This window comes from Monodon monoceros, unplaced genomic scaffold (genome assembly GCF_005190385.1).
Source record: "Monodon monoceros isolate NGI ecotype Baffin Bay Population unplaced genomic scaffold, NGI_Narwhal_1 Super_Scaffold_21, whole genome shotgun sequence".
Classification (NCBI taxonomy): domain Eukaryota; kingdom Metazoa; phylum Chordata; class Mammalia; order Artiodactyla; family Monodontidae; genus Monodon; species Monodon monoceros.
The window spans coordinates 138,060,748-138,087,580 of record NW_021703778.1 but is presented as its reverse complement, the minus strand read 5'-3'; the positions used below and the strand labels follow the sequence as shown (position 1 = coordinate 138,087,580).

The window sequence follows — 26,833 nt, the reverse complement described above, 5'->3', positions numbered from 1 at the left end:
ACCAAAATCTGACCCAATCTCTGCAGATCCAGTCCTTCCCCTCGTGGAGCTGACAGTCTAAGAAGATTTACCTGGTCACCAACACCTCCCCTCCTCACCTCAGACCTAAAAATAATTCTCCCTCCTCTGAGCTCTTACATCATTCACTGCCTGTGTAGCTAATTTAACACTCAGTCTGTCTTCCTTGCAATTATTTGTGTTCATAATTTACTCCAGCTTTTAGACTCCACACGAGCAAAGAGTTTCCTATTTTCTATATAACTGCTTCATTAAAATTATTGACAAACCATAAAATTCACTCTTGTAAAGTGTACAATTCAGTGGAAGACTATCTTATTTATCTTGGCATCCTCTGTAGCAGGGGTCCTCCATCTTGGTTGTGCATTGGAATCACCTGTAGAGCTTTAAAAAAAAAAATACTGCTACCTGGTTCTCACCCCCAGAGGTTCTGACTTAACTGGTTTGGGGTGTGGCCTGGGCATCAGAATTTGTAAAACCCCCAGAGGGATTTTAACTTGTAGCCTGGGTTGCCTTATAGTGCTTTGCACATAACTGCCACTCAGTAATTGTTGTAATCATGAATTAGCCCTAGGTACCAGCTAATTAACTCACTCAAGAACTACCTTCCCTGTCTCCCTTCTAGCCCAGCAGCTCCTATAATGATTTGCTTATGTCTCTCTCCCCCACTTAGTGTAAAAGGAAGACTGAGACAAAAGCATTTAGAAAAGATAAGTTTACTTGCAAAGACGTGCTGACTTCAGTAGGATTGGACCACTGAATAAGAAATACCACAGATATTTAAAGGAAAAATGTAAAGATTACCATGTTTACATTTATCTCTTCAGCATAGACAGTATGCTCACATGGGAAGATATGTCACAAATGACATATTCCCAAATTTCTGTATTCAAAAGTCAGGGATAAAATAGCTTGCATTAGGGAATCAGTAACTGATGGGAAAAACTCAAGATTTCATTCATTCTAGACAGCAGATTTAAAAAAGTAGTTCGGATACTTTGTCTTAGGGTTGAAAGTGTCTTATTATCAGTAGTATTCTTCCTCCTGTGGGACTTGATGTACACTCTTAAAATGGCAGCAGGGCAGTCTCACTTTTGTTTCCACAACCGTGAGCTTCATGAAGACAGGGTCCGTTCCAGTCTTAGGTATTATGGCATTCCCGTGCTGGCACATGTTGGACGTTCAATATATATTAGTGAAATGGATACAATCACACCTCGTGCCACAGTACTTCAATAAGATTTTAACTGGATAGGGAGCTGCACCAGTTTTCCATTTTGATACTTTTCACAATTCTTAATTATGGTACTCTGAACTGGGGCACTCCTCAAACTGCTTAGACTACAACAAATTCAGAAGGAGCTTTTATTTCCACGTAAACGATTGTTGAGGGGCGGTTGTCTGTGAATGGACGACCCTCACGTGAGTAACAAGATGGTCACTCCCGGATGAATGAAGACATGATTCTCGTGGCTGGGAGTGATCCCTCAGCGAGGCCGGTCATCTTGCCTATCCTGTAATACCATTTAACACCTACTATTGACACCTCCCCATAGCCAGATCCCAGAGGTCCGCGTGGGCGTCCGGAGCCGCGCCCCCAAGTTCGCCGCAGCAGCATCCCCCCAGCAGGGGCGTTACGCCCCAGGGCGCAAGGCAGACCGACTCACACATCTAGAAGACAGAGTAAAACCAGTCGCACCAAGGAGAGGCAGCGTTATTTAGGCAGGCGGCTACTCCTCCAGAGCTTCCACCCTGTCCCCTGGGCCCGGCGCCCGGCGCTCAGCCTGTGCCCGGCTCCAGGAGCCCCAGCTCCCTCCACGTGTCCTGTCTTCCCAGCAGCCACCTCTGCTGCCTCGGGAGGAAAATCTCCTGACAACTCGCGGTCTGCGGACTACGACTCCCAGCAGGCACCGCGCCGCTTCTCTCTCCGCCCCCCCTCCACGGGGCACGCAGGCGCTCTGGGCTCCGTCAACAAGCCGGGCTGGCGACGACTGTTTACAGTTCCTTATGGGATTTGTAGTTTTTCTGGAGCTAACTGGGCTGTCAGTCAAAGGGACAAGAACTACAAGTCTCGGCGGCCCCAGCGTGACGAGCCTGGTCACGTGGGAGGGGGCCGACCGGGCGTGCGTGCCGCCGTTGATCCGGTGCTGCAGTGAGGAGGTGGTTCTCGCCCGTGTTGTGTGTGTGTGTGTGTGTGTGCGTGCGTGTGTGTGTGTGAGTGTGTGAGTGAGTGAGAGAGCGAGTGAGTGAGTGTGTGTGTGGGGGGACTCGGCTTGTTGTTGTCGGTGACTTCCCCCTCCCCTCCACCCCTCCCCCTTCCCCGCCGCCGCTGCAGTGGCCGCTCCCTGGGCCGTAGGAAATGAGCGATAACGATGACATCGAGGTGGAGAGCGACGTGAGTCCTGGGGCTTCTTCCTTCCCTTGCGGGTTGTCAGGCGGGGACAGCGGCCGGGGTTCTCAGCAGGGCGACGGCGGTAGGGGGCCGGGCAGCCGCCGCCTCCTTCCCCTTCCTCACCCTGGGCCGGGACCGCCTCCGTCGCGCTCCCGGCTCGCTCTCCTCCGGGCTCTTGGCCGGAGCGGCCTTCTGGGACTGGAGGTGGGGAGGAGACACGCGGCCTCTGGGACCCCCACCTCCCCCGGTGGAGGAAGGTGCTGCGGCCTCCCGTTCCCATCCTATCCAGTTCAGGATCCGGGGGACAGGGACGGGGTGCGCCCGGGATCCCATTGTCCGGATCCTGGGGAAGGGCACCGCGCTTAGGACCTGCTCCCTCGGCCCGCGACCCCCTCCTCCCGTGACCCGCGGCGGATCCTGGCTGGTGAAGGAGGGCGGAGAGGGCTTGGGAGTGCCCAGACGCCCTGAGCTGGGTGCGAGGAGAGGAGGCAGTGCTCTGGACCCCCTCTCTCTGTCCCGGGTCGGATGCCGGAAGGAGGGGCGGCGCTCGGGACCCCCCTGCCCCGCTACCGGATCCCGCTAGGGGGGATGGTGGCGTGGGATGGGGAGGGGGGGTAGGGCTGACTCCCCACCCGCCGCTTCCTCTGCCGCCGGCATTTTCTTTCTTATTATTGAATGTGAAGTGTAAAAATAACTTCTATATTTTCTATTTTTTTTTCTCTCTTATTCCAGGAAGAGCAACCGAGGTTTCAATCAGCGGTACGTCTCCTACTCTCCGTTTCATTTTCATTTCCGTTCAATTCTAGTCCTTTTTGGGGTCAGAGAAAAAGAGATCGTTCTATTACTTTTAATATTGTAGTAAACTCTCCTGTTAACCGCTAAGGTGAGGTGGGGCCTTGTTCTGGGGTTCTAGGTGGGGGCGGCGGGCTTGCGAACCTCATAATTCTAGGTTCTCAGGTGGTGAGGTTCAGTGACTGTAGGTGAGTGAGAATTTGTATGCAAGGAAATGAATCCTTCTGTAGGTTTCCGCTGGGGGCTCTAGCTGTCACTGTAGAAGTGGGAAATGAGAAACACATCATGTTGAAGTAAATTGTAGTATTTTATCAGGGAAAAGTGGCCAGATTTACTTAGGAACAAGTAGGTTCTAAACCGTATCTGCATAGTTGTGTGAAGTTGAAGGCACATGCAGTAATCACCTTTAACCAAAAGTCACGTGACTGCTGTAGACCTATGGAATCTAGCACAACCTGGTATTATTCTAATGCAGAAATTGGAAATGTAGAGGGGCCAAAGGTTGAATGTGAACGTGTCACATTCAGCTGCTTATTGTGGTCTGACTATATTTGAGTTGAAGGAGCAGTATAAAGACAAAAAGAACTGTTGAAGAAAAGTGGCATTGTAGAGAGAGGTTTGTTAAGAGGTGATGGTTGAGACCATAAGGTGTTGTCAATAATTTCTCAGAGTTTGGATATTAATGTTCTCAGTGGATGGTTCTGTGAATTAAGATAGACACAAATCTCATGTCCTTGGAGTCTGAGATAGTACTGTGGGTGTTCCATGAATAGATTAGAGGGAGAAAAAGGAATAGAGACAAAATAAATCAGAATCAGAGGAGAAGAGAAATGAGTAAACCATAGCATCTAACATTTGACAGATGGGAGCAGTAGGAAGTGTAGAGAATGAGGGTCCAAAATTTAGATGTCTCTAGGGGGGCCCAGGCAGTGAGATAGTCAGGAATAGAGAGCAGAGGTGAGGACTGGGGTACTAGAGAGCACATGCCTCTTCTGAAAAGGCAGTCACTAAAGTCCAGTGGGTTGCTGTTATGTGGGAATGAGGGCTTAGTGTTGTCTTATCTTCCTATTTTAAAAGAAAGATTACAAATCCAGACTTTGATGTTATTTTTCTGATTTTTAAAATAACGTATGAGACAATCAAGTTGTTGAGGGGCTTGTTACAATTTGCCAGATGCCACTTTGAGACCTCTGGTCTAATAATTTTATTATCACAGGATAAAAGCAAGCTCTCTTAATTGTACCTGCTTTTCATTAGAGCACAGATTCTAAGGTTGTCGAAGGAATTAGGCATTTAGAAAAACTTTACTTATGGAAAGCTGATATTTCCATAAAACCCAAGAATGCAGTTGTTCCAGGGGTTTTAAAATTATCCCTGGGTACTAGTCACTAAAAAAGAATTTGTTTTGTTTTATTTTTCCTTGAAGTATTTGAAGACAATACTTTGAATACTTGAAGTATTGTCAGATACTTAATGTTTATACATACGTTTGAAAATTAAATTCCTTTTCTTCAGTTACTATTATCCTTAATAATGTAAACATGGAATTTCATGTTTGGAACACAGTCTATTTAAAACATTTTTTTCCTCCAAGTCTCTGGTTGTAAAATCTGCCCTAGGGCTTGATCAGGATTGGAGGGTAGGGATTGTTTAGGCTTCCTTTGAAGAATCATTATTTAAATTGGAATTATACTCACTTTCCAGTGAGATAAGGATTTTCTTTGTGAGATTTTGGCTTCCAGTTCTTGAGCGCTTTCTGCTTTTCAGAATGCTCGTCCACGTGGCTGTTGATGTAAATCGTTTTATTAAATTATGAAAATGTCCCCACTCTCCTAGAGTGCTCATCTCATTGTCTGGTCTGGAGGCTTTCAGTTCGCTGTTAAGGTACTTAGGATTTTTCCCTTTGATTTTGGAGGGTGGGCACAGGGAGTGGTTCTGACCCTTTGTTTTTAATTTGACACATCTACTTGCTGAGACATTTAAATATTATCTGTTACAAGATAATCACAATGGCATAGAGAGAAGAAGCAATAGACAAATTTCATAGCATATCAAGCAATTATTGTGAACACGTAGGGTAAAAAGGATTTTTTTTTCTGTGTGACTATGTTTATTTCCTGACATTTAGTATAGATAAATATATATATTTTTTAATTTGGGGGAAACTGTTCTTAAGCTTTGCCTTCGTTCAGAAAAGGGTGTGGACTGTGAACAACCAAATATTTAGAACTGCAAAAGAACTTTTAAAAAGTTATTTTGAAACGGTCCTGTGGGTCCTAATATAAAAAGAGGTATTCATTCATGTTTTATAATGTCACTACAATAGCTACAGCCTTACTACATAAGAAATGTAGGATACTCAGCAATAACAGAGTTAGGAAGTGAGGCTAACAGTAACAGAAAGTGAAACTGATTTGACGAGTATTTTTTTCTGTTGCCTCAGTGTGAACAGAAAACAACTTCTCCGGTGACCAGTAAGCTTTGTTAAAGGAAGTAATCCCAAACAATAATTTATATTATTAAATTCAATATGTCTCAGAATCCCACTGATATTATTTTATTTTTATTATTTTTTTGAAGGGAAAAAGTTGCATTTCAAAGACAGTTTCTGGGGCAGGTATATTTCATGCAAGGTGATCTTTGTTTTATTTCTGCTCGAGATTTTTTTTTTTTTTTTTTAAAGAATGAACGTATACAAGAAACGTAGGGTTAGTGTGTTAGTCGGAAGCCTAAGACCTTTTTCAGCTTATCCTTCATGACAGCTGCACGTGTTTCAGTTACAGTATATCTTTGGCGGGGGGGTTAGAAACAGATTTGTACAATTCTGTTTCTGGACCTTTCTGGTATGAAATATTCCTAACTTCTCAGAGCTCTTTGTTTCTTTAGAAATTGCAATGTATTCAGAAGGGAATGAGCTTGGTCACCTTTGAGATGGGAATTTACTCAGGACTACTGTCTTTTTCCCGGGATTAGCTGCGTGGCAGAAGTGCTACGTGATGCATGTACTTTGTGTCTGCTTAGAGTGTTGACAGTAATGTGGATGCCAGGTGTGGTTCCTAAAAATACCTGTTGAAGGGTGTTCTTATATTTGAAAGTCTTTTTTCAAGATTCCAGTAATGGTAAAATAGTTGATCAAGGAAAGTGGGTATAGTATGATGGCATATTTGGATGATAGAAATCCCAAGTTTTTTTAGGCACCAAGTGATTCTTTTGAATAGCCTGGAAAACACATGTATGTATTGGACTTTAAAAATGTATACCAGGCAGCCGGCTTCAAACAGGAGAGGTGTTGGGAAGTTGCAATTTATATCTCCTATTAAGGACTTTTGTGAATTTCTCATTCTAGCTGCCCATAATTTCATGTTGCAATTTTCATGTTGATTAAAGTGAATTAAGTTGCTTAGAAATTCAGTTTTATTTATCCTATTTGCTTCCCATCAGAAGTAGTAAATAGATCTTTTCTGATGAGAATCTTGAGCCTGTGTATTTCCAGTGTTAGTGTTTAATAAGAGTAGCTTATTAAGTAATCGTAAGCAACACTATCTTCTTTCTAAAATATAGCCTTTAAATTTCTTAAAGGCAGTAAATGTTTACTGGGCAACTCTAATTCCATATATGGTGGGAATTTTCTATATTGGAATTGAGAAGATTCCCCTTATAGATGGGGTTAGGTGTCCCGTGACCTGCAAGAGAGGGCATTGCTCTGGAGAACCTTGGTCATACTTGAATAATGGATCATTCATTTCCCCTTGTGATTTGCCTACCTAGAACTTGCAGGAAGTAATGCTGCTGACGGATGTAATGCCTTTAAGGAAGATGTATTCTCTATGCAGTAAGTTGGAAGGAAATAATTTAAAGAGATTTCTTCAGTTTTGAACAGCCCTCCTTAGCTTGAATGACCTACTGCCAGTTTAGCATCTTCTTGGCTAATAAAATATTTGCCTTCAACATTTAACAGCACTTAAGATAACATGTGCTTGTTAGTGTCAGAGATGGACAAATTGTAGGTGAAGATTTTTATTCTGGCTGCCAGTATGGAAAGTTTGGTGGAAATAATACTGAGAGGCTGAATAAAAACCTTGGCAGAGATGTCAAAGCTGGAATCGATTTGGTGTCGGAGTTCCTGTTGAGCATCTGTGGGCCACTCTTAAGATCACACGGCTCTTTAGTATTTCTGTTAGCCTAGGATGCCCTGAAGGAAGGGTTGTCTGCTGGAAACTGCAAATCCAGCGTACTTAAAGAGTGACAGCATCCAGCCACTGCTCCTGTAGGATGTATAGGGGAGGTATTTGTGGGCCTGCTGTTCAGCCCAAGAATGTTTCTGTTGTCTCCTAGAATTTGTTTGGTATCACCCGTTTTCATTATCAAACATCTTTCTCAGTATAGCTGAGAGAAAGCTGACTCATCTGAGTTGAGGTTTATTTGTTCAAGACACAACAATTGTTTGGCCCTTCCCCACCTGTTTTTTTTTTTTTTTTTAACTAGTTTTGAGTTTGTGGGAGGATCTCAGGTGCCTTACACTGGGAGTCTTCAAATCTTGTCCCTTTCAGAAAGGGTTGCCAGCAAGCAAAGATAGTTAACAAAGCAGTGATAAGCCTGGCAACTGGCCCTCCATTTGGATGAGTTGCGGGGGAAGGGAATTCATCCGGCTGGACGTTTGGAAATGTTTCCCAAACAGAATTCTCAGTCTTGTGTAAAGGTTTTTCATACGTGTAAAGGTCTTTCAAGCCACTAGAGGTATTATTTAGTTCAGAGTTGCCTGGAATTAGGCATGTTAGTTCTGCATGTTTTTAACTTGCTCTTTCAAATGAGGCTGGAGAAGAAGAAAAATGCATCATTGCCATTGTCTCTGAGAGCTTTAAAATGGACTCTGGTTAAGTGTAGCAGCTTGGGGATGGACATGGCAGCAGGGAATGGTCTAAGATTCCACTCTTCTGCTGGTTAAATTGGGCCTGGAACCACCACAGAAATTCCATCCACTGCTTTGAGAACAACAGTCCCCAGCCCAGGCTTTCTACCAGGCAGTGGACTGCTGCCTTTCCTTGTTGAGCCAACTTCTCAAACTTGGCTGGCTTCCCAGATGAGAAGCCAAGATTTCTGCTGATGGTCCACAGCCAAGTTCACTTACAATCCTCTAACCGAAGACTTGTCCATTTGAGTCCTTTCAGGGCTCAGTGAATGGGAAGGGGGTAGTGCATTGTGGGGATGATTTTGGTGTTAGATTATACTTAGCTCCACCCTTCTAGTGCAGGCGTGAGTGAAACCAAGTCCAACTTGATTCTAGCCATTTGAGATTTGCAGGGCTCTCCCAGAAAGAAAACAGACAATTAGAATTTTATTTGTATCAACAAGAGGGATTGTGGGTAACTGGTGTCACTGCTTCTGTGCACAGCTCTTAAGCTGGGAGGAGGGCCAGGAATCAGGGTGATTTAGTAGACAGGAGTATCTTGGGCTGCTGCTGGATACCAAAGCTGGGCGATTATTTTGCACGTAAATAAACCATCCTAGGGAGTGTGTAGCAAACACAGGAGAGACAGACATGTGCCAAATGCCATCTCTCAGCCCTCTAAGTCTTTAGTCTGAGACCCAGCCAACTTACCTATGTATCAACAGATGACTAGAGGGAATGGTAAGTTAGAAAAGGACTAGGTACTTAAATACGTTTAATTCTTTCAGACTCTTCATACTGCTGATAGAAGGAACCTGCACTTTTCCTGCTCTAATGCTGTATGATACCTTCCTCTAGCCTCAGGTTATCTGATCATTCCCTCAGTTTCCCTGTAAATTCCACATATCCCTGGAGTTCGGCAGACACACATTTTTACAGAGAATCCAGGCGTAAGATTAGGAGAGCTTTAGAAGTGTTCCAGGCATCTGCCCTGAAAATGAGTGCTATGCCATGGAGAATCATGGCTGTGATGGGAACCATGTTTCCAGTTCAGCAGAGTTATAGGTGAGGTGTTGTGCTCGAGAGACCAGGAAGTGACTAAAATTACCACAGCTGCTCACAGCCTCTTCCTCTGTAATGACTCAGAGTTTTAGGATTAGATACTAGAATTTCAAGTCCTTTCATTCCTATAACTCTTGTCTCTATAGACTTTTGTCCGAACATCTTGTCTAGTATAAAGATTCATTTGAGGCATTCTTGTGCTAAGCCAAGTTATTTACTCCTGTTGCTTCATTTTTAAAATTCCTGGTGCTGTGTCTGGGTAGATTAAAGCTACCTGAACTTCCTCTGTAGACTTCCTCTTTAGGTTAGCCCAGTGCAACCTTGTGTATTGGGGGTAAATTCTCAAGAGTATAGTATTTCCCATAATTCCCGGAGTGCAGATGTGAAGTTCTTGCTTTAGGTTAAGTGAGCGTTTGTGCTTCATTGGAGGGACCGCCCCTTTAATAGGGACCTGCCAAAGCTCTCTTGCAGTGTTCTCCAGCACTGTCACTTCCACCTGAAGCCAGTGTATTTTGCCACTGATTACTTGGCATCTCTGTCCCTCTCCAGCTGATTGTTCTTTGTGATTCTAAGCAGGACAGGATAAGGAGTTTGGTCTGTGGGTATTTAGATACCGCCAAATAAGCATGACGCGCCACAGGTGCCTGAGGAGGTGTATTGAGAATATGTGAGTGTCAGAGGTTTACTGTCTGAGAACCGCCTTTCTGGCAGCCTGTGCGAGGGAAGCCCTTGGCTGAATATCACCTTAAATGCACTTTAAAAAGTAGGAGCTCAGAATGCAGTTGGCGTCTATATCAGCTCTGTCATAATGATCACAGATTCATGCATCTGGGTTTTCTAGAGGTTTTAGTTTCTATTGTATGATTTGGCAAGAAGGTCTTAAAACTAGTACCTCTTAGCGAGCTGGAGACCAGAGCAGACTCATGGTGATGGTTTCATATGGAAAGAAACAGTGCACCAGTGACCTAACTCCTTTCCTGGGTACCCACCGTGGGGAATCTTTTACAGTGGGGGTGATCACATCTTATGAAGGGGCCCACTGCAGCTTTTCCCTGGTCACCTCCCAGCCATGGACTGGCGGCTGTTGTGTCACATAAGTAAGTTGTGGGAGAAAACTGATGCTGCAGGAGAGCCACACCTTGTCCCCATGAATAACTTTTATTTTACTTATGCATGAACTGGATGCATCGAGCTACTTTGGATGTTCCTGTCGAAAGCCTTGCTCACCCCTTTCTCCCCCTTTAGCAGAGCCTAATTCTGGAGACTCCTAACTGCCCACCTCGACAAATCCTTCCCAGTCCAGTCACCTGGGACAGCGCTGACAGCATATACTTCCAGGCTGTACCCACTCACCTGTACCAAGCAGAAGGACTGACATCACTAATGTGCTCTTTCTCCCATTCTTCCAGGCTGACAAACGGGCTCATCATAATGCACTGGAACGAAAACGTAGGGACCACATCAAAGACAGCTTTCACAGTTTGCGGGACTCGGTCCCATCACTCCAAGGAGAGAAGGTGAGTTTATTGAGAAAGCTGATTAGCTTAGCCACCACTGACTTGGAACTCACTGTGGGGCTTAGCAGGGCATTCACCTTTCTGGAAAGAAATGGAGTCAGCGATATTTGGGTGACATGGTTTCCTTAATCTTTGATTCTTCAGAGAGTCATCACACACCTTACCTACTGTAGTTCATCCTTAGCAAATGATCTCAGATGTAATGGAGCTGCTTGTTAAGACATCAGTAGGAGCTCTCTTTTAAAATTAGTATTATGTATAATAAATTACTCATTCAAGAAATTATAACTATACAGTGTAATATAGAGAGTAGCCTATAGTAGTTTGGGATAATGCTAAGGATTCCAGAGGTCAGTGATTCTCTGGACCTCCATGAGAATTCTTTTTATATGGTTCGAAGTGAGTACTTATTTTAAATGAAACTTCCCAGGAATGTATGTGAACCAGTCTGGACACCAGTGATCTCCCAGTCCAACAGTTACTATTTCAAAGGCATATAAACAGCATTTTTAATGTGGGACTTGAGTAAAGAGACGTGTTCATACGAAATGGAAGAAAAAATAACTACTCTTCTTCCACCATCCCCCTACGCCACTGGTGGCCTTCCAGAAACTGTTTTCCCTGGAGAGGTAGGCACCAGCTGTTTCTACATTTGCAAAACAAAGTCCGAAGCTTTGAGTAAAAAGTCTGTGGGTTAGGGTCACTCCTTGGAATTTGGAGAAAATATGTGTTTGCACAGTTCGTTCCATCCTTGACACACAATATAACTGGCTGCTCTCTGCAGCTATTCAGTGTATAAGTGGCAAACTTGGAAGAAGACCTGTGTGTTTTTGGTTTTCGGTTCAATAATGCAGTGTTAAAGAAGCAACCGAAAAAAAAAGCAACCGTTTTAAGAAAAATTGTTGCTTTCAGGTGGGCTTTGAATGGCTTTCCAGGTTTAGCTCTGTGGTAGGAGTCCTGGTTTTGTTTGGTTATCCAGAATTAAACTTGGGACCATTATGGTTTCATTTTATTTATACTGCCAGTCTGGTAAGCCACTTGCTTTATATGTTATCTAAGGTGTGGCTGTGTGGCTATAAAGGATGGGGTAGGTCTGACCTTTATGCAAAACATAAAATAGGCCATGTAAATACCTAGCATTGCAAGACCAGAATTTGCCCTAGGTTAGGCCTACTTAGTGTGCACTTGGCTTAATGACCTTGGACCAACGTGCTTACCTGGAATAACAACATTCCTGGGTACAACACTGTTAAGCACCACAGGAAATCTTTACGATGGGGGGAGAGGCTCACACTTTTAGTCAGAGTACACATGTACAAAGGATTATCTCTTGTGTTTGTCTGAACTATTGACAGTAGGTGCTTATTCATATGCCATGGTATCAATTAAAATGGCTTTGGTGAAGTAAATGGACAAGAGCTACCTTTTTCTAAGTCTCACATCTAATCAGGAGTGGCGCCGGGGCAGCGTATCCCAAGAAATGGCCTGTGGATCACCCCCATCAGAATCACTACTGAATCTGTCTTTCTGGAGGCAGGCCTAGAGATCTGTATTTATAACCTGCAGTCAGGTGATTCTTAGGCTTTCTTAAGTTCAAGAACACTTTGGGAGAGGTCAGTCTTAAGAGCTCAACTATACCTTTTTCTTTATCCAGTCTATTTTACATTGTCATAACATTCTTCCTTAAGTCCTTAAAATCACATTACCCTAAATCCTGTTGTCTCCTTTCTTCAAGGAAGATGACAGTTTGAATTTGGTAACCTTACAAACCAGACAGTTGTCATTCTTTGTGGCCTATTCGTTTGTTCACTTACTCCATTCAGCAGATACTGGGGGTCTGCTACATACCAGTCATTGTCCTAGATATTAGGAATACGGCAGTGAACAAAGTAGACAAAAGCAGAAGCTCTTAGTGTGGTGAGGAAAAGATAGAAAATGAACTAATAATTAAATATATATATAGTATGTCAGATAAGTGCTATGGAGAAAAACAGGGAAGGAAGGGTTGCAGTTTTCATTAGGGCAGACAAAAAAACACACTGGCAAGGCAACATCTGAGCAAAGACTTGAAGGAAGCGAAGGAAAGAACCATGCATCTATCTGGTGATTAGCATTCCAGGCCAGGGAAGGCGAGTGGAATAGTCCAGGGGCAGGAACCTGGGAGCATTCCTGGGCCTGTCAAGGAGACAGAGGCCAGAGTGGCTGGAGCAGAGTGAGTGAAGGGACCATAGCAGGAGATGAGGTCAGAGAAGTAGCACGACTAGGGGAAAGGAGTGGTCGAGGGGCCAGGTTTCTTCTAGCTGATCAAAGCCCCAGTGGAAGTTAACCAGGTGCCTTTCTGATTTCAGAATGCTTTTGTGTGTTCCAGTGCAAATGTTCATGTTGAGCATGAATAAAGGAAGTAAGTGGCTGTTAGCTCTGGTTGAACCCCAACCTGTTCCCACTAAGTTCCACGATCTTCATTATTTTCCTTCCCTGCCAACACTGTTTCACAGATGCTGCAGTGAGTCTAACAGAATACTTTGGTCTCTCAGACTTCCTAGTTCTCCCTAAATGTTGCAGTTTTTTTTAAAGTGGTATTTGAACCAAAGGGAATTGAGTAATTCTTGATTTGGATTGCAGTAATTAAGGTTCTGACATTATGTAAATAATCATGAAATGATCATTTTGCCCTGTGAGTTTTGGGGGTGCTTAGATCAGTTTCTTGAAGCAAAGGCCCCCAGTCTCCTTTGACTTGTTCACCTTTATGTTCCAGGTGACTTCTCACTTAGTATTTGGATTGTCTGTCCTATGTGTTCTAGTAAGCCTTTTGTTTTTTAAAGAGAAACTAATACTGATTGAATTGGATCCTAACCAAGAATGGGGGGTACTTGTACTAAAACAACAACAACAAAAAAAACCCCTTTAAACGTGAGACTCAAACTCTATTTATCCTTTGTTCCCTATATTTCTACTACAAAATGGTCACCTTTTGCTTAAGTAAAAAATTCAGTATTAACTAATATCTGTATTGCAATGTAAAATGAAATCTGCACACCAGTTCTCTGAGGTGAGTACTACACTATTATAATTGGACAATTACTACTGCTAGGGCTCCTGCCATCCTTAATGTATCAGAGATGAGGAAACAGGCTCAAGATCAGTCTATAGCTGGACAGGGACTAGAACTCAGGACTGCTGGTTGCCAAGTTCAATCTTTCTACCACACCATAGGGGTAAACAATTTAAGGATATTTTAAAGAAATCTTGCTTCAATTCTTATATCTTGTCTTTATATTGGGAGCTTCCCCTGGATAGGGTCAGTAATCTTGGCAGTATGTCATACTAGGGTTGCTACTAAAATATTGTCCCCTGAAGTAGCATATGTAGACAACACCAAAGTGCAGAGTTAAGGGTCACTGAAAGTTTATAAATTTGTCTGAGTCCATGTAGCTGTTCTGAGAAATAGATCATTATAGGTGGCAGTCCAGCTGGGTTTTGCCATAGGTCACATTGTTCACAAGTAGACTCTTGAACTCTTGTTGCCTGAGCCTTTTGTTTCCCATAGTTTTTCAGCTGGACATGGAGCCCACAGGAAAGATGGAATGGCGTTAGAACCATCAGCCAGTCAGTCAGAGTAAGGGAGCAAGGGCAGGAACGTCTGTGGTCCCACTTTTCAAAGGAAGACATTAGTGTTCTTGAACAGAATTATTCCTTGTTTTGAGGGTCCTTGGTTGGGTGCTAGGGAGTGTTGCCCAGTGGCTTGCTGGCACTGAGCTCACGCTGTTATGTGGGGGGCAAACGTGGTGGCGAGCCCATCAGTCTGCCTTTGCGTGGGGCTGTAATTCTGTTCCCACCCCCGGTGAGTTAGCCCCAGCACCTGCACCAGAGTGACTGTATCCAATCACAGTGTCTCCTTAGCATGGCTGACTTTAGTGAAAGAAGGTTCTGTTTCAGTAGTGCCATATGTAGCTGAACAGTGGTGTATAGTAATTTTTCATCTTCTAGGTCTCTTCCTAAATGCTTATTTATCATACTTAATTGCTCTCTCAGGCAGTTGTGCTCTGAATTTCTCCTTTCTTGACAGAGCTATGTTATGTTAAAAAGAGATTATAACCTAAGATGAAAATAAAGAAGAAAAGTGTTTCTTCTAGTCAGCAAGTAAGAGTTCTTATAGTCAGTGAGTCAGTCCCTTTGTTTTAGGTGAGACTATGAAGGCACTGCCTCTGCCGGCTGCTGTCACAGACTCCGGCTCGTGGTAGGTTCCCAGAAAGGAGCTGAGGAGTGAGAGTGCCAGAGGAAACGGTAGGCTTGCTCAGCTCTTTGACGAAAACCGCCACAGCCCACATGGTTGTGCTCACGTTTTTATATGTGAGCCCCGCAGAGATTTAAGAGGTTTAATGCATGGTGTCTACTCTTGAGGATCTTGCTCTCTTGTTGGGGGAGAGGATTGTACCTAACAATTAACAATAAGATAACATGCTGAGCATCAAGTAAGAGGTTAAAACACTGAGCTAATTTGTTTCATCTTCATTAAAGCCCAGTGTCCTTAACAGGTAGATGTTGAAACCAAATAGCCCCTTATACCAGGGAACATAGTAGTTCTTACTGCTGAAGGTCAGTCTCCCTGTTAAACTCACTCAGCACTGTGACCCGGGCTTATTCCAGGTGTAACTGTATACATATTTGTGTGGTTACTTGATGACTGTCTACCCGTCTCCCATACTACACTGGAGTAAGTACTGAAGGCAGGGAGAATATCTTTGGTCATATTTCTTCCCTTGGTGCCTGGCACACAGTAGGGAGCAGAGCGAATGTTTATTGACTGAAGGAAGGAAGCCCTCTCTCCACCTGGCCTTGTTACACTGGGAGGAGCTCACTCTAGTGGACACCCTTTAAGGCAGGCAGTTCATTCAGCAGCAGTGTTTCTGCATCATATCTGGGCTGCTAAGGGGGTTGTCTTTTAAGTGAAATGCAAACTACAGCCCTACCCATTTCACCTTATTACTCAACAGGGTTATTACCTGACCAGACTCCAACTTGGGCAGTTCTTTTATTCTTAAATTTTCTACATCTTAAGTTGTTGTCCATAGTTGTCCAGGTCTCCCTTAAGCTCCAGGCTCAGCAACTGTAAATGTACTGATTCATTGAATTCTTTGTTTAACTGTATTTTTGCACTGCCAGAGCCTCCAAGGGCTTTTCAGTGCCCATCAAGGTAAGGACTGGCATTCCATGTTCTCTGAATAAGGTACCCAACTTGTCCTCCTGCTTTTTCTGCTCCTTCCCTTATTGTGAAGCAGTGTACACCCTCTTCTGTTTCCCCAGGAATGTCATCTTCAGGTTTATCTTAGTTCTTTCCTTCCACCAAGGTCTCAACTCCAGCTTCACCACCCAGATGACATTGGGTTTCACAATGAAGAGACCCACTTACAAGGGCTCCCCAGCTCCCCATGTTTCCTGCCCGTGTGCCTTCCTGTGTTTCTCCCCAATGAGGCCTCCCCTGCCAGTCAGCCTCCACCTGCCCATTTTCAAGGGCTGTATCAAATGCCTCAGCACCCTGAGAACACTGGATTATCACTCTCCCTGACACCCCACTGGCCCTTTATGGGGCCTCTCCTGTGTCTTCCTTTTTTCTGTGACAGTTCTTATCACCTAACTGAAGGGTGCACTCCTTGAGGGCAGAAGCTTTGTCCATCCTTCTGGAAGTCTCTGCACTACAGAGTAGGGGAGGGCTCACTCCCATAGAGAAGACGAGAGAGTCAGGAAACTCACCGCTTTTCCATCTGGAGATTTGAAAGAAGAGGAATTGGTTACTGGGCCTTCCCTCCAGCATTTCTCTTTTCTTTCCTCTCTAACAAAATTGCAGAAACTTTGGAAAAATGGGAAGAAGAAAAACAGTACTTCCATTCCTCTAACACAACTACAACCTTTCCTTTATTCTAAGATTCTAAGACAAGTGCTGTCCAGTGGAATTTTAATGTGAGCCACAAATAGCAGGTAAAATTAATTTTAATAATATATTTTATTTAACCTAATATACAGAAGTAAGTATGACTTCCATATATAATCAGTATAGTAAAAATTACTAGTGGGATATTTTATATTATTTTCTTGCGCTGTTTTGATAATCCAGTGTGTGTTTTATACTTACAGCACATCTCAATTCAGACTAGTTACATTTCTTTTTTTAAATTAATTTTTATTGGAGTATAGTTGCTTCACAATGTTGTGTTAGCTTCTACCACACAGCAAAACAAATCAGCCATACACATACATATATCCCCTCCCTTTTGGATTTCCCGCCCATTTAGGATACCACAGTGCATTACAGACTAGTCACATTTCAGTGCTTATTAGCCACCTGTGGCTGGTGGCTATTGTGCTGGACAGTGCGGTTCAAAGATGCACTCTCCCCATCCCACACCCCATTTTAACATGACTGAAATTGGGTGCCATCTTAAAGTGGATGTTAAACAAAGCTCGCCCCTTTTTTTTCCCTCCCCCGGCAAAGGCTGCTCTTAAATCCATGTGTTTATTGATGGAGTCTAGGAGACAAGAGAATAATGGTGTTATCAATCTGTGTATCCCCTCTGGTCTCTTCATACGCATGCTTTACATGGGTAAAGGCTATAGCTTGATGCTTTCACATAACGTGCCCTTTCCCCAAGTGATAGAGTTTTCATATTTAGCCATTAGGCATGTTTCTTTTAACCATTCAGGTTGCCTCCGGTCTTTTAACTTTATAAATAATGTAGTGATGAACATCTTGGTGCATGTGGCTGTTTCTATAAAACAGATTCCCAGAAGTTGGATTGCTGGGTCTGGTGGTAAGAACATCTGATTTTTTGCTGTATGTTGCCAAAATGCTTTCCAGGAGGATTGTTTTCATGTCTTCTTTTCTTTTCTTTTCTTTCTTTCTCAAGCAAATTCTAAAGATTAGTCTTTTGGTATTGTTTTGAGAGTAGCAATTTTACCACCACTGGAATTTTTTTTTTTGGAGGGGGTGACTAATTTAATAGGCAAAAGGTAGTAATTAATTTTGTATTTTGTTTATTGCCTGTGAGATTATATCCTTTTCCGCATGTTTATTTACTAGTTGTATTTCTTCTTTGAGGAAACCCTGTGCTCCCGTCCCTTGTGGTCAGAGTTTGATGGGGAAATGTCACACCTTCATTTCAGACTACCAAGGGCTCAAGATAAAAGAATACAAAGTTTGAAACATGATTTGTGTTGACCCTTAAACAAATGTCTGGCTCCCAGCTTTAAGCCCTTAATGGGGCATGATAGCTTTGCCTTCCCCTAGTAATCAAGAAAATGGTCCTTTGGGCTTGGAAGGGCCAGGCACAAGAAGTCTTTGAGGGGCCACATGGCTGTGCTGGCTCTGAGCCCACAGCCTTCCAGCCTCCCTTGTTGGCATTGATGGTGGTTCCATTTTGGAATGAACTAGTTTAATACAGACCCGAATTTATTGTGCTTTGATATTTGTTTCCAGAACATGGCTTATTCAACTGAAAATGTACACCAGCTTTGCCCTAGGCCTCCCTTTACCTTACTATGCATAGAATTTTGTGCAGGTTTCAGAAAATAATGGTTTTATTTTCTTTAAAATAACAAAACATGTCAACTGGTGAGTCAGGCAGTAGTTCTTTTTTCATTCCCCAGGATGTGGCGTTTTGGTTCTTGGCAGAACCAGGGCAGCCTGGTAGGATCTGATTTTGACAGGAGGAAAAAATGATAAATACAGCAAAGATGACTGTTTCTCAGGTCAGCATTAGGACCCTAGGGAAGAGCAACGGTGTTGCTAATGTTAACAAGCTAGTACGACTCTTCTCTTCCTCACCTCTCCCCACCTGCTTTCTAAACAACTTGGATTTTTGTCTAAACAAAGATTTACAGCTCCGGAAATGTGTGGGACTCTTGCCCTATATGAAAAATTTTGAGAACCACTACCTTAAATGGGATTTAATGACCTTGGATGTCATCCTAAATATCAGTGTTAACTACTTCAAGAATCATTTGGGACCTTTAGGTGCTAATTAGAATCAAATTCTTGGGTTTGGGGCCTCGCGTGAAATAGGTAGTTGATTCTTGCTGCAGCACACCAGGTGAGTACACTCTGTTCCCAAACAGAGTTCTGTTCAAGTGGGTGCCTCTGGAGGCTGGGGTGGCCCTTTCCTCCATCTCCTTGCTGCTCTGGGCAGGGATGCAAACAGGCCAGCAACTGCGCACGAGCAGGAGAGGTGGCACAGGAACCGCTGGGTCCCTCTGCCACGCTGGGTCTTCTCCGCTGTCCATTTTGGGTTTCCCCTTCTTAGGTAATGAAGCCAGAGCAGTGCGGGGGGCCAGTGTTTCCCCTGGCCCAGGCCCAGGTTCAGTCAGTTCTTTCAAGCTAACTTGCATCTTCTGGCTTTTCTTCTGTATTTGCTTCTTCTCTGCTAGGGGTCACTTTGAGTTTCATCTGCCTTTAAAAGAAAAAGAAAAACAGTCTTCCTTCAATGCTGCTGCTATTACACGCTACTTTTTTTCCATTTCTTATTTTTTCAGCCTCATTCTAAAAACCAGTCTTCATCTTTGCTTCACCTTCAACTCACTCCTGCACCCATTACCTGTGTGAAGATGATTTACCTAAAATCACTCCTTCAAGGAAATCACCCTCACCAGGCTCTTCATTGACATCCTCATAGACAAATTGGGTGACTCTTTCATAGTCCTTTTCTTCCTGCTCAGACTCTCCAAATTCCATTGATCTTCTTCATTAGTTCCACAGCCTCCTCTGTGGTCCCAAAATAGGGTGTCCTGGAGGCCTGGGTTCAAATCTTGACTGTTACCCACTGGTTATGTAATATCCGGCAAGTTACAGCTCTGTGCCTCAGTTTCCTCATTTATAAAATAGGGGAAATAACACATCAGAATATTGTATGAGGGTGCCTGGCTTTAGTAAGTACTCAGCTGCTGCCATTATCATGATCATTTGTATCGCTGTGTGCAGCCGAGGCTCTGGAACGCGATTGGGCAAGGGCGTCCAATGTCCTTTTGCGTGGCTCCCAGAGGGAAAGAGAAGCCTGATTGCCGCTGTGCGCTAAACTACTACCCAGAAGGCCCAATGCCTTTTCAGTGCCCTTGGCCATGGGCCATCCTGTGTCCAAACCATTAAAGAGATATGTTTCTGCTTAGAAAGGCAGAATGAGAATTGGTACCTTCTAATTGTAAAAACTAGCAGGAAAGAAATCATTCACATCCTTACTGGGTACCCAAAGGCAACAGTCAATCTGTGGACATGTTGACCTACCAAGTGTTATCTGCTCAGGGACACTCACACGAAGATTGCTGACTTAGCCAACTGGGCACGGTTTAGAAAACAGAAACCAAAAGCCCAGGGCCACTCCATAGTCCAGGCTATCAAGCCCAGGGTTCTTACTGGCTTCATGTCTGCTGTTCGCAGTATAAACTCATAAAGGAAAGGGCCTGCCCACACCTTAACCCTGTGGCAGGTCACGTGATCTTGCATGGTTTGTAAAACTGGAAGAGGGGATTTTAGTTGAGTCTAGCATTTTCTACCTTCAGCCTTTTGCTTTTTCTTCACTGGACTAGATGCACATGTAAATTTGGGGGAATTCTGTGTTTCGTACTTTAAATTTTTTCTTGTGGGACTTCTTGTTGAGTACCCTGGAGGGGGCAAAATAAAGTTAATTGAACCATGCTTTTGGACTTAGTAAGTGAGGGTCAGGGATACCCCAAGGGGCCTAGGTGCTTCTACTTAGGCAAGGGGGTGTGTGGAGGAAGGGCGGTGCTTATTAGCATTCTGGAGGCCTCGTGCTGGGTTTATTCCAATCTAGCCTTCTATGGAGACCTCTTGATCCCAAGACACTGTTTTCTGAGCATCTATGAATTTTATCTTCATCCGAAAACTGCCTTGAGGTGGAAAAACTTCCGTCTCTCGTGGCATCTTTCTCTTTGGTTTGTTGTGCTGTGCTTCTCCCTTTTCACTTCGTGGTTTCATGTATAAATATGTGAAGAAGAAACTGGGAGCGCTCAGGCTGCTACTCAGTGTGGTCATTTGTTAAAAATTATCTCTGAACATTTGCAAGCGCCACCAGGGAAGTCCGCAAGTGCTCTCTTGTTCAGAGATTTTGCTTTTTTCCCTTGTGCCAGATGCAAATGAGGAGTTAAATAAGGGTTAATGTTGCTTTCTGGGAACAACAGTTAGTTGAAAAAATAGACAAATATAAAGAGAGATTGGGATGTAAATATGCATAACAATTAGATCAGTGATGGGGTGCATAGAATTTGGAAGGCTAGGTGGGATCTGAGAGAATTTCTTATCAGATAAGGAGTAGCCACGGAGAGAAATACTGTGTCTGCAGTCACAGAGCCCATTAAAGACAGGACCTAGGAGGTACCCGTCTCCTGGATTCCTAAACTCTTCTCCCCACTCTGCCACCTATCCCACAATACTTGTTTTTAATCCCATCTCTAGCGTCCAGAGAGGCAGGGTATTTTAATTAGTCCCTTCTAAATATGTGCCCACCTTTTTTTTTTTTTTTTTCATTTTATCACCTAGTGATTAACCCTAATAAGTCCCCTTTGGCAGAAATGGGAAACAGCTTCTGAAGCGACCTTGTAGCCAGAGTTGCAAGCCCCCGTTGGTAGGTGCTCTCGTTCTTTTCTACATAAGCTGACTTACTCAACTAAAGAAATAGGCCTGGTCCTGTCCCCACCCTCATGCCCTTGCTTGTGCTATTCTCCCTGCCCAGAGCAACCTTTCCCACAGATTCCACCTCAGTCTAACCCAGGGTTCACTGGTTCAGATAGGAGCCTGTGTGTGCAGAGCCGAGGCTAATGCTTGGCGCTCAGAAGGTGATCACCCCAGCCAGAAGCCATCTTTCCCATGGCCTTTCTAATCTGTACTACTCAAGTTACACTTGTTGGTACTGCCCTGTGATTTGTCTGTATATAAATACATTTATCTCCTCAACTAGATAGTAAGTTAGCTTCTGGGCAAAAGAAGCCATGACTAATACATTTTGTTTCCCCACAGTGTCTGCTCCGTGCCTTGTATGTAATTAGCACCAGATAAAAACGGTTGATTATGAACAATTTCCCTTTGAGGAAGTTGCCTTAAGGATGCTATAAGAGGAAAGCCTGGAAACTCTAGTACTTGTGAGAACTGGTGAATAAACCCAGGCCTTCCAAACCTCTCTGATACCCAGCCCTGCTGAAGTCTGTGAGTTGAGATTGTCAGAATATACTACAGGTGGATTTAGTTTTGCTCGCCTGAGTGTGGCTGTTTTCTTTGCCACTTAAGAAGCTTTGCTGCAGTTCAGGTGCCTGAGGTGCCTCACCACCATACTTCGGCTACTAGACTACCCTGCCTTGAGCTTCAGTTCTTTTGGCTTTGTACCATTCCACCAGTTCAGCTGGTTGGCTGCCTGGCCATGAGTAACTCTGGCCATGTTTGCAACCTGGAGGGAATCTTCCAGGTACTTTTGACCTCCAGGGGCCGAGTAACCTGACATCCATTTTATTAGCTCATTAACTTGTTCCTCTGACAGGGCAGTGCCTAGGCTACCCACAGCCATGGTAAAGGTGCGGTTGCTTCCTGAAATGGCCCAATCTCATGCCCTTCCTGTGTTGACATCAAGCTCTGACAGCTTTCACAAAATTCTCTTTAGCCAGTTAGGCTGAAATCATGACAAAGCAGCATGGCTCAGTTGGAACTAGTTAACAACGGTCTGAAAGCTTGTCTGAAATCTAGGACCTTGATGAACAACATTGTACCCATTCCCATCCTGACAGCGTTGTACCCATTCCCATCCTGAGCCACCTCCAGCTGAGATCTTGATCTTGTCTTTCTGGACCAGCTGCCTGTAGCCAGGCCCTAGCAGAGAGTGAATGGCCCAAGGTCTCAGTTAAGTAGCATTTTAATGTTTTCAGAATAGCCTGGCTGAAGACATGAAAGCAACCTAAAGAACCAAAGCGGGTGGGCAGGGTACAAGTTCAGGAGTGAGTTGGACCTGCGTTTGAATCCAGGCTCTACACTCTTTTATTCTGAATAAACCAGTAAACTTCTCTGAGCCTTGGGTTCCTGGTGGAGCTACCTCTCTCAGAGAGAGCCAGTGAGGTAAGCTATGTAAAGCAGCTGGTGCCTTGACTGGTATGAACAAGATTCCCGATAGCACTTACGCTGTTTCCTCAGCCTTGTGCCCCCTCACCCTCCTGCTTCCATTCCCTCATGCCGTCTTCGCTGAAAGGCATGGTTTCTTCACTGCGTGGACTAGGTCTTTATTTTGTCCCCTTTGCTTTTTCTCATATTGCAACAGGCATCCCGGGCCCAAATCCTAGACAAAGCCACAGAGTATATCCAGTATATGCGAAGGAAAAACCACACACACCAGCAAGATATTGATGACCTCAAGCGGCAGAATGCTCTTCTGGAGCAGCAAGGTGAGCAGCAGAGCTTGTGGGGCATCTGGCCCTGCTGTGCTCCAGCCAGGTCAGGGCTTCGCACCCAGGCCTGCTGAGTCAGAACCAGTTACGGAGCATGTGCTCCTAAGCAGCTGCGGCCCTGCTTCTTGGGCCTGAGTAGCGAGTGTAGCGCCATCCTGAGGAAGGACCTGAGCCCTCGGTGAGGGGACAGTGGAGTGTAGGGGTTAGACACTGGAGACTTTTTTCTGACCTGCTCTCTCTCCCCTTCTTGGGGCTCAGGTGCTCTGCTTGTCGTAGGGGTCACACCTGGCATCAGGTGTCTCAAAAGAGCTGTGAGGTCCTTGAATTGGAGTGTACTGTGTAAGCGCCACAGAGACTCCAGGTGTTCAGGGACAGTGAGCGCTCCCCGTTGTCAACGGTAGTCCAATCAGGGCAGCCTATGGGCCAGGCCCATGCTGTTCTCCAATGCTCACATCCGCCTTTTCCTACAACCACAGGGGAAAGCGAGAGCTGATCAAGTTCTTTGTTCCTGGGGAATTCACTTCTCTTCCTCCCTCATGGAAGATGCAAGTAAAAGGAAATGCAAGTAACCACCTGGGTTAGAACACCTCAAATAAACTAAACTAAAATAAATGGGCTGACCTTCCAGGCTCAAGACGAGCTGAAACGAGGGCTGGGCAGCGGGAGGCGGCAGCGGGTTGGTCACCGGGCCGAGCAGCCTGCATGTAGGGGCCGTGTGTCGGAAAGCCCAGGTATTCTGTGTGTATTGGTGACTTGCTTCCAAGTGTCCAGCTTGTCTTTCCAAGTGGATCTTGTACATGAGAGCTAAGCCAAAACTTTTCTTTGGCTGATACATCTTCTGTCATCCTTTCCTGTTGATGTGTGGCCTTCACACCCTTGTGGAGCCTGGCATTGCCAGGCTAGCTTCGCTGTTACTGCACCGCTGGGTCCCACAGGGAGCTCGTGCTCCTGTCTCTGTACTGGGCTTCCACAGCAGGACAGTGACATCACAAGCCTTCTCTTTAGGGTTGGGTGGCATTGCAGAGTGGCTGGCCACATCCACTGAGCGCTCAGCTCTGGCTGGGAAAGGCAGAGGGAAATGAAGTATGCAGGTGGAACAGACACCAGAAGGGAGTTACTTATGAGCCACGCTGAGCCTCGGGGGCCAGCAAGCCCTTCGGAAGAACAGGCTGGACCCTGACCTGAGACTCGGTTACTCCCCCAGTCTCCAGAAGGCTATAACCCGCTCGCTTGGTTGCCTTTCAGTCCGTGCACTGGAGAAGGCGAGGTCGAGTGCCCAACTGCAGACCAACTACCCCTCCTCAGACAACAGCCTCTACACCAACGCCAAGGGCAGCACCATCTCTGCCTTCGATGGGGGCTCAGACTCCAGCTCGGAGTCGGAGCCCGAAGAGCCCCAAAGCAGGAAGAAGCTCCGGATGGAGGCCAGCTAAGCTCCACGGGGCAGGCCAGCAATAAAAACTGTCTGTCTCCTCCATCGTCTTATCCTCTTTTCAGTTCATCTTTAAAACCCTCAGAACCATTTAAGAGACTCTTTTTTTCTCTTTTTTTTTTTTTTTTAATTTTATTTTTACGTAGAAGCTCTTGGACAACAGCTCTCGTTCTCCTTCCCCATTTCCACTATTTTTTTTTTTTTTAACGTTTCCCTTCAGGGATTCCCTGTCCCCACCAGGAATATTCAAACCAAAACACCCCAACTTGGCAGCTTTTTCTGTGGAGGACAGACGGCCGGCCAGACCTCTGAGCACATGGTGTCCTGACCACCCACCAGCTCCTCCAGCCCTGCCGGGCGCATGTGCCCCGGGGACTCCTGCCCCTCCCAGGCCTCTCCTCCCGGGCCACCCTCACCTCTGTTTGATAGACTTTGTGAATCTGTGGACTGCTCTACTTTAAGAAGATGACCAGTTTGGAGCAATCAGAATTATTCCCCCTTCTTTTTAAGGATTTTTTTTTTTTTTCCCTAAAAGGCTATTTATCGCTCCTGTTGAAAGACCAGAGATCCTTGAAGAAGTTTGTGGTATAAAAGGAAGTGGGGACAGATTTGCAGCGCAGAGTCTTTGGCCTGTTTCACTCCTGCTTCTCTCAGCCAGCCTTAGGGAGGGCCGCGTGACACTCGTGTGGTTTGTTGGGGGACAGCAGCAGTGAGGCGGTAGCCACCAGGGGGTGGGAGGGGGTGGGACGAGGAGGGAGGGTAGGGTGGGGTAGAGGTTTTGTATTGAGGGCCAGTGATGATGTTTTGATATTTATTTCCTGCTACTGAAATTTGAATCTGAGTGAATTGTCCCTATTTCTGATGATGTCAGTATTGCAAAACGACAGATTCATAAAGTAATGATCAAATCTTCCTTTCTTTCCGTGTGTATTTCTAAGAAATAGAGCCAACTGATTTTCTATGTAAATACCAAGAGCGGTTCACCTCATACTAAACCCACACCCCAGTGCAGACCCCTCCCCACCCTCGTCCCTCTCCCCTTCCAGCTGTCCTGGAACCTGTTCCCATTATGTGATCCAGCCCTGGTTCTGGCTGCGGTCCGCAGATCCCAGTGAAGGGTTTTGTGTGTTTAGGCCTCATTTCTTTGTCTTTTTCCTACTCTGTTCCTGGCATTTGCTGATTTCTAGTGTATACTCTGTAGTCTCAGTCCGTGTTTGATTCCATTCCATGGAGATAAAAAGTATGTTGTACATACTGCTGAAGAATTGTCTTGCAAGTTAAGGCTTCCCCTTTACTATAAGACTATAAATAAAAACTTATTTTATCCTTCTTGGTGGTGGTGTCTTCTTGCCCCGGCAGAGGCCAAGATATCTTGGTAGAGGGAAGCACCCCCTGGAGGCCGCTGGGCCTGTGTGGGAGCCTGAGAGAGGAGCCTACAGGCTGGGAGCGACCGTAAGACAAAGTGGTTCCCTTTGTGCTCTAAGGGCTCAGTGCAGCCTGGGCAGGGGAAGGTAGCTAACCCGGTGGTGGTGACTTCGCTCATTGGATAGAAGCTTTTAAGGCTCCAACAGGGATGGGGTTACCCAGGGCAACATTTCTGGATCCAGTTCCTGCTAAATAAATGACCCTTGGGGAATTGGTAGCCCAGAGCTGTGAGTTTGGGTTTCTCCTGGTAACGAAACGTCCAGTCCAGGGGTGGTTGGTATGCTCTAGGACTTTTCAGCTTCTAGAGAGTTCCGACATGGTAATAGGAGGCAGCAGTGCTGCCACGGGCTGGAAGTCAAGGAGGCTTCAACAGCATCCAGTTAGCTCTACTTGGGCTAGGGACCAACACCGGCCTGAACTCATTTGACCTTGAAAGAAAGGATTTGTGGCCAGAATACAGCTCAGCTTTGGTTTTCCTGTCTGGCTGACAGGAAATACTGCTGTTCCTAGTCCAAGGGAGGGAGAGAAGTCAAATCAGTTCTTTGATTTGTCACTCTTTAGAGTGGTGGTGCTGGGGCTTCTATCAATTGGATGTCAAATCCATGGTATCTCGTTTTGGTTAATGGGAGTTGACAGGTGCTGGTGGATCATGTTTCCATAAGAGGCATTTTTAAAAATATTTTATTGAAGTATAATTGACTTACAATGTGTTAATTTCTGCTGTACAGCAAGGTGACTCAGGTATATATATATATATATATATATATATATATATATTCTTTTTCATATTTATAAGAGGCATTTTGTAACGTGATCAAACCAACCCCCAAAAACTATGATCGCGATAAGGAAAACAAGGATGCTGGGAGAGAGCAGCATCC

General features: G+C 44.9%; 1 protein-coding gene across 2 annotated transcripts; it reads left to right on the top strand.

The window, feature by feature from the left end:
* Positions 1-2,157: 2,157 nt before the first annotated feature.
* On the top strand, positions 2,158-25,856 carry MAX (MYC associated factor X). Of its 2 annotated transcripts, XM_029238483.1 has the most exons (5): positions 2,158-2,413; positions 3,143-3,169; positions 10,562-10,669; positions 22,969-23,092; positions 24,341-25,439. In XM_029238483.1, exons 1-5 carry the CDS (start codon positions 2,378-2,380, stop codon positions 24,526-24,528), a joined length of 483 nt encoding a protein of 160 aa, XP_029094316.1. In that variant the 5' UTR covers positions 2,158-2,377; the 3' UTR covers positions 24,529-25,439. The 2 variants fall into 2 exon arrangements, with proteins under 2 accessions (XP_029094316.1, XP_029094317.1); XM_029238484.1 differs by lacking the exon at positions 3,143-3,169 and having other exon boundaries at positions 24,341-25,856.
* Positions 25,857-26,833: the final 977 nt, after the last annotated feature.

Coding starts and splice junctions, on each gene's coding strand:
- MAX (XM_029238483.1), top strand. CDS start 2,378: ATGAGCGATAACGATGACATCGAGGTGGAGAGCGAC. Junction 2,414..3,142: donor ACATCGAGGTGGAGAGCGAC/GTGAGTCCTGGG, acceptor CTCTTATTCCAG/GAAGAGCAACCGAGGTTTCA. Junction 3,170..10,561: donor AACCGAGGTTTCAATCAGCG/GTACGTCTCCTA, acceptor CCATTCTTCCAG/GCTGACAAACGGGCTCATCA.